Below are 6,272 nucleotides of genomic sequence, written 5' to 3'. Positions count from 1 at the left end.
GTGCGTTGCGCCGGTCTTGGTGCCGTGTCTGGGCGGCCACGGCGCGGCGACGTTTCCCTGCCACCAAGCGGCCCCCTTCGCCTGCCACGTACCCTGCGGCCAGCCGCTCGCGTGCGGCAACCACGCCTGCAGCCTGCAGTGCCACGTGCTCGACGCGTCGGCGCTCGCCTCGGCGGCGGCCGCCGGCGCCAGCGGGCGCGCCCTGCCGGACGGCTTCTACGCGTTCGCCGCCGCCGAGGTCGCGCAGCGGCTGCCGCAGGCGGCCCGGCCGTGCGAGGTCTGCGCGCGGCCGTGCGGCGCCAGGCGCGCGGGCTGCGAGCACGCGTGCCCCGAGCGGTGCCACCCGGGGCCGTGCCCGGCCTGCGTCGTGCCGCGCACGCACCCGTGCTTCTGTGGGAAGACGACCCTCCCCTTTGTCTGCCACGAGCTGCAGCGGGTGCTTGGCAAGGCCGGCGGCGGCGCCGATGCTGCGGCAGCGCTGTCATGTGGCAAGCCGTGCCACCGCGCGCTGCCCGGCTGTCAGCACCCCTGCCGCGCGCCGTGCCACGAGGGCGCGTGCGGGGACGTCTGCCGGGAGGAGGTGGCGGTCAGGTGCGAGTGCAGGCGGCAGAAGCAGAAGTGGGCGTGCGACAGGGTGCAGGCCGCGCTGAGGGCGGCGACTGGCAGCGGCGACTATGATTCGGGGGCGACGAGCCTCAAGCTACTGGCCTGTGACAAGGAGTGCACGGCCGCGGCCCAGGGCAAGAAGCAGCTGCAGCAGCAGGGTCGTGCGACGTCGCCGGTTCAGGAGGCCGCGGCGCGGGCGGGGCCCCAGAGCGCGGCGCCCGCGCCGGACGAGCACCACGGCGGCGGCAAGCCGAGCGCCAAGCGCATGTCTCGGGCGGAGCGCGACGCACTCGCCGCGGCACGCGTCGCGCAGCAGCTAGCGGCGGAGCGGCGGAAGAAGCTAATGCAGTGGGGCGGCGTGGCCGCGTTGGTCGTGGGCACTGCGGCGCTGACATTGTGGCTGGTGCTGCTGCTCAAACGGCTGCTGGAGCCGCCGTCCGCGGCGCCGGCCGCGTGGGAGCAGGGGGAGCTGTGAGTGGGAGAGGAGGAGCGGGGGTTGGCGGAGGGTGCCGCGTCTCAGTGCGCCTTGGCCAGAGTTAGGTTGCCCAAACAGAGCTGCGTCATGTTGCGGCCAGCGAGAGCACTTCCGGTTTTCAGGAAGCTCAAAGGGCTCCTGTACCTTTGCTTGCTTGAACAGATTGCAGATTGCCATAGCGCCATCCCTGCCTGCATCTTATCTGCATTTGCATTTATCTACATTGTCCAAACGCTGCAGCAATGCAGGTGCATTGATTGACTGTCTGCTGTGCGTTTTGCATTCGTACCAGGTCTTCTTGTGCGGTTGCATGGGCCAGCTCGTACCGTAACAGTTGCCAGATCCATGGACAATTGGGCGCGTCGGCAGCCTAGCAATGGATTATGATACACGACCAAAGCTACCTCGACATGATTTTTGCAGATATGGATTGTGGTCAAAGGTTGTAGGGTACAAGGCCGGAGCAGATCAGCCCCTGGGCGGCGGTCAAACAACCACGACGACGGTAATGGACACACACCCACTACCAGCCTGCGAAGGTGCCAGCGTGATGGCGCCAATTAATTTGATCAATTGTTTATCATCGCACTCTTGCTGATCAGACTAGCGATTGCGCGCGGAGTGATCTGACGCGCGGGGATGTCCACCATGGCCTCTGCGGACGAGGTGGATGAATTCATAGATCGGGTAGACGAAGTGACCAGGCTCATAGACGGCTTAAACTCTGGCACCCTGCCTCCGGACTACATCGATCGCAAGATAGAGGCCCAACAGCGTGACAGGGACGCCGCTGCTGCACGCACTGCGCCCAAGGGCCCGCTGCCTGGCCCTGGCTCACGCGGCGCCAGCGATGCGGCAGCGAGTAGAGATGCTGGCGGCACCGCAAAGGCAGAGGAGGCGCGCCAGGCCGAGCTCATGCGCAAGGCGAGCAGCAACAGCAGAGGGGGGTGGTCACCTGCAAAACAGCACTCCGGCGCCTGATGTGGGAGTCCCGCTTACCAACGCTTTCATTGATTCAATCCTTCTATTCCGTCCAAGCACAGTGCTGGCGTCGCTGCATGCGCTGGCACTGCTGCATGGGGCCTGCACGCATGTGACATGCACAGGTGCCACCTCATGCATGGGCTGCATGACCCCACCATGCGTGTGCGCATGCCCCCGCAATTGCCCTTCCCTCCCCCCCTCTTGCCCACTATAGGTCGAGGAGCTCAAAGCAAACCGCACGCGCAAGCTCAAGGCACGGGCCATGTATGAGCAGTACGTCCAACAGCAGCAGCAGCAGCAGCAGCAGCAGCAACAGCAGCAGGGGAAGCAGGGGAAGCAGGGGGAGCAGGGCCGGCACCTGCAGCAGGGCTGGGGCGGCGGCGCGAAGATCGGCGAGGTGGATTACGCGCGGTGGGACATGTGGTGCCCCAGCGACGAGGAGGACGAGCTGTTCAATGGGTTGACGCCGAACAATGCGGGGTTCAGGGCGATGGAGCGGGACATCGACGAGCGGCACAAGAGGTAGGCGCATGCGCACAAGCACACACGTGCGCGCGTGTGTGTGTGTGGGTTTTGTGTGTGTGTGTGTGTGTGTATGTGTGTGTGTGTGTGTGTGTGTGTGTGTGTGTGTGTCGTGTCGCGCGTGCGTGTGTGTGTGTTGTGTCGCGTGTGCATGTGTGTGTGTGTGTTGTGTCGCGTGTGTGTGTGTGTGTTTTGGGGGGGGGGGGTGGGAGGGGGGAGGATCTCTATGTTGGAGCTTCTGACGCAACAGAGTGATAGTGAAAGCGGTCTACGTGTCTTGGTGCTTCCAGTACGGTGGTATCACATGCATGTTTCCTGCATGCACAAACCCATGATGCGACCAAAGCAATGCCCGCGATGACACCACATGCGCCACAAAAAGGATGGTGGAGCGGCGCCAGCTGGCGGAGCGCCAGCGCGTGGCCGGCAACGCCGCCATGGCGGCCGGCCAGTGGTCCGAGGCGCTGCGCTGCTACCAGGCCGGGCTCGAGTCGCAGCGCCACAGCGCGGCGCTGCACGCCAACGCGGCGCTGGCGGCGCTCAAGCTCAAGTGCAACGTCCAGGCGCTAGAGCACTGCGACAGGGTGCGGGCGGCGCGGCCGACGAGCCCCGCGCAGCCCTTTGCCGCCGCCAAGCCGCCTGGTCCCTGCAGCACTCCACCGCCTGCAGCCCTCCCAGACGTGCACAATGACGATGCGCCAGCAGTGTCGTAAAGCGCGCCAAGCCCTGCTTATGCACGCCAGTAAATAACCACATCTGCCCCAAACCCTGCCGCCCCTCCATGCATCACACCAGGTCCTCCACCTATGCGAGCACCTGCACAACACCCCCCGCGACCCCCTCTGCGCCAAGGCGCTGCAGCGGCGCGCCGCTGCGCTGCAGGCGCTGGACCAGCACGACCGCGCGGCGGCTGACCTGGAGAGGGCGCTGGCCATCCTCGGGGGCAAAGACAGGGAGGTGGAGGCGCAGCTGGCGCGGCCCCGAGCTGCATGCCATACAGGGATTGGCAGGGCGGGCAGCGCCGTGCGGCTTCTGGCCGCACGCCCACAATCTCCACCTGAACTATGCTTGCCTGTAGCGATGTGGGCGCGGCAGCCTGGGCGGCTCGAAATTCTCTCTGCAGGTCCTGGGCGGACTGGTCGGTCGTGGGGTGTGACGAGGCGAGCAGAGCTCGTGGGATGTCAGCTCAAATGTTGCGCAAACGCCACGCACGCTGCAGCTTCGAGGGAAGGGCGGCGGGGCTGCTGCGGGCGGGGCGGGCGCCCGGCTGGACGTCGGGAAGCTGCGGGAGGTGGAGCGGCTCGCGGCGAGCCTGCAGGCGGCTGTGCAGCGGCCGGGGCAGCAGCGGGAGCGGCCGGCGGGGGCGGCGCCGGATCAGCCAGGGCGGGGGCCGGGGGTGGAGGGGACGCGCGTGAGTGAAGGCGAGGGAGAGGCGCGGGAGCAGGCCAACGACGGCGCTGAAGGGCTCGCAGAAGCGTGCATACAGCTGACAGGTTGGTTCAGAGGGTGTTTGACACCAACAGAACAGGTCAATTCCTGCTGCGTATGTGCTGCTCATTACCTGCTGCATGAGTGCTTGGAACGTACCTTGCAAGGCATGCAGGAGGCCTGCGCAGTGCTCGCCACTTCTGGCACTGCTTTTACATGGCCCTTCACACTGTGTCATATTCGTGTGTGCTCACCCTTCCATCACTTGCAGCTGTCATCTCATCGGACGATACCTGCAGCACATACTTCCGCACCTGTGGCGGCCTGCAGGCGGCGAGCCGGCTGCTCGCCGCCCGCTCGGCAGCTGGTATGCCTGCGCTCCCCCCCAAGGGTGGCGCCACAGCCAGCGGCGCAGCCAAGGCTGGTGGCGTCGCAGAAGTCCAAGAGGCTGAGCAGCAGCATGGGCTGGCGCGGGTCCAGGCGGCACTGCTTGGGCTATTGGAGGCGGCCTGCGCCAGCCGGGTGTCCCTAGAAGAGGTGGCGGCTGATGAGAGGCTGATGGCAGCTGCCGTGAAGCTGCTCGGCAGCCGCGGCGCCACGGTGCGCGACGCGGCGGCGCGGCTGCTGTTCTTGGCGTCGACGGTCGACACGGCTGGCCCCTCGCATCGGCAGCCCGCGGCCGCGGCGCTGGCGGCGCAGAACGGGGCCGGCATGGCGCGGCTGCTCGGTTTGCTGCCGCAGGCGGGCGAGTCGCTGCAGGTGCGGAGGCGGCCTTGTGCTGGTGGTGAAGAGTAAAGCTTTTCTCGCGCTGCTGGTTACTGTTCACGAGGCAACCGTCGCTCTGGTGCATGGAGCTTGGGGTATGCAAGGCGGTGTGCGCGAGCGCTGGTCGGCCCGGCCCCCACACAACCTGTGCCACCAAAGTCACTGTGACCGCCGCGCGCCCCGGCCCCGCACCAGGCCACGGTGCTGTCGCTGGCGGGCAACTGCATGCTGCACCCCGGCGCCCGCGCCGCCGCGACGCACCTCCTGGCGCAGCCAGAGCGTGCGGCGCTGCTGGCCGGCGTCACTTCTCTCATCGGCGGCGGAGCTGGGAGCAGTCGCGACACCCAGGCCGGTTCCGGAGGCGCCCGGGCCGGCAGCTGGGTGGAGGAAAAGGCGCTTGTGCTGATCAGCAACATGTGCAGCCACCCGCCGCTGCGGCGGATGCTCGCAGGCGACGGGCAGCTGGTTTCGGGGGTCGCAGCGTGCTCGACTGACGGAGCGGCGAGCTCAACGGGGGCGGCGCGTGGCAATGGTGTGCACGCGGCGGCGCTCGGCTGCCTTTGGAACTTGAGCGTCGAGCCATCGGCGCACGCAGCGCTGGCGCGGCAGCCGCAGCAGCTGGTGGCCTTGCTGAGCCTTGCCTGCAGCTGCGAAGCGGGCGTCGGCGGCGAGGGCACGGGCGCGGGCGCGACCGGCGGGGGCAGCGAGTGGCTGGCGCGCAGCAGGGCCGCGGGCGTGCTGGCACGGGTCGCGAAGGATGAGGGGGCCGCGGCTGTGCTGGAGGAGCTGGGGGGGCTGCGGTGCCTGGTTGCTGCCGTTCAGGCTTGGCAGCAGCGGCGGCAGCAGCAGCAGCAGCAGCAGCAGCAGCAGCAGCAGCAGCAGCAGCAGCAGCAGCAGCAGCAGCAAGATGAGGAGGAGCACACCTCTCCTGCAGCCCCCGCGGCCGTCGCAGGTGCTGCAACAGTAAAAGACACTTGCAGTGCTGGCACCTGGCTGGACGGCGCCGTGAAGGTGATTGCCCTGCTAACAGGGCGGCTAAGCACCTTCAGCAGCAGCGGCACAGGCAGCGGCTGCAGCGAGGAGCTGGCGGAGGCGATCATTGCAACAATGTGCGCCGTCTGCAGCAGCCACACCACCGCCGCGGCCGTCCTCGGCAACGCGGCCCTGTGCCTCGGCCGCTTCGTGGCCGAGCCTGCGTGTTCGCCTGCGCTGCTGCGCCACGACGCCGTGGGGGCGCTGCTCTGCGCGGCGCGACGCGCGGGGCGCGGGAGCGCGGCTGCACGCAATGCGGGCATCGCGCTGGCGAAGGCGGCGCGGGCGGATGCGGCGCTGCTGGAGAGGCTGAGGGAGCTGCGGGGGCTCGAGGTGATCTATGAATTCGTGAAGCCCTGAATGATAACCTTGTAATTATTCCAAAGTGAATTGTCTGCAGGCCTTACAAGGGGCAAGCGTGCAAAGCTGGCGGTGCAGCTTGTGAGTGAGTAGAGTAGAG

The 6,272-nt window shown here is 67.5% G+C and overlaps 1 protein-coding gene across 1 annotated transcript; it reads left to right on the top strand.

Annotated features, from left to right (window-relative positions):
- Window positions 1-1,323: 1,323 nt before the first annotated feature.
- MNEG_12886 (TPR domain-containing protein) lies at window positions 1,324-6,172 on the top strand (the record flags this gene model as incomplete). Its single annotated transcript, XM_014038642.1, has 7 exons — window positions 1,324-1,329; window positions 2,280-2,587; window positions 2,934-3,171; window positions 3,383-3,544; window positions 3,807-3,998; window positions 4,346-4,774; window positions 4,976-6,172. The coding sequence occupies 7 exons, from the start codon at window positions 1,324-1,326 to the stop codon at window positions 6,170-6,172; spliced, it is 2,532 nt and encodes an 843-aa protein (XP_013894096.1).
- Window positions 6,173-6,272: the final 100 nt, after the last annotated feature.

This window comes from Monoraphidium neglectum, assembly GCF_000611645.1.
Source record: "Monoraphidium neglectum strain SAG 48.87 unplaced genomic scaffold scaffold03495, whole genome shotgun sequence".
NCBI lineage: Eukaryota > Viridiplantae > Chlorophyta > Chlorophyceae > Sphaeropleales > Selenastraceae > Monoraphidium > Monoraphidium neglectum.
Note: the sequence above shows the minus strand (reverse complement) of the source record. Positions and strands in the feature narration are given on the sequence as shown.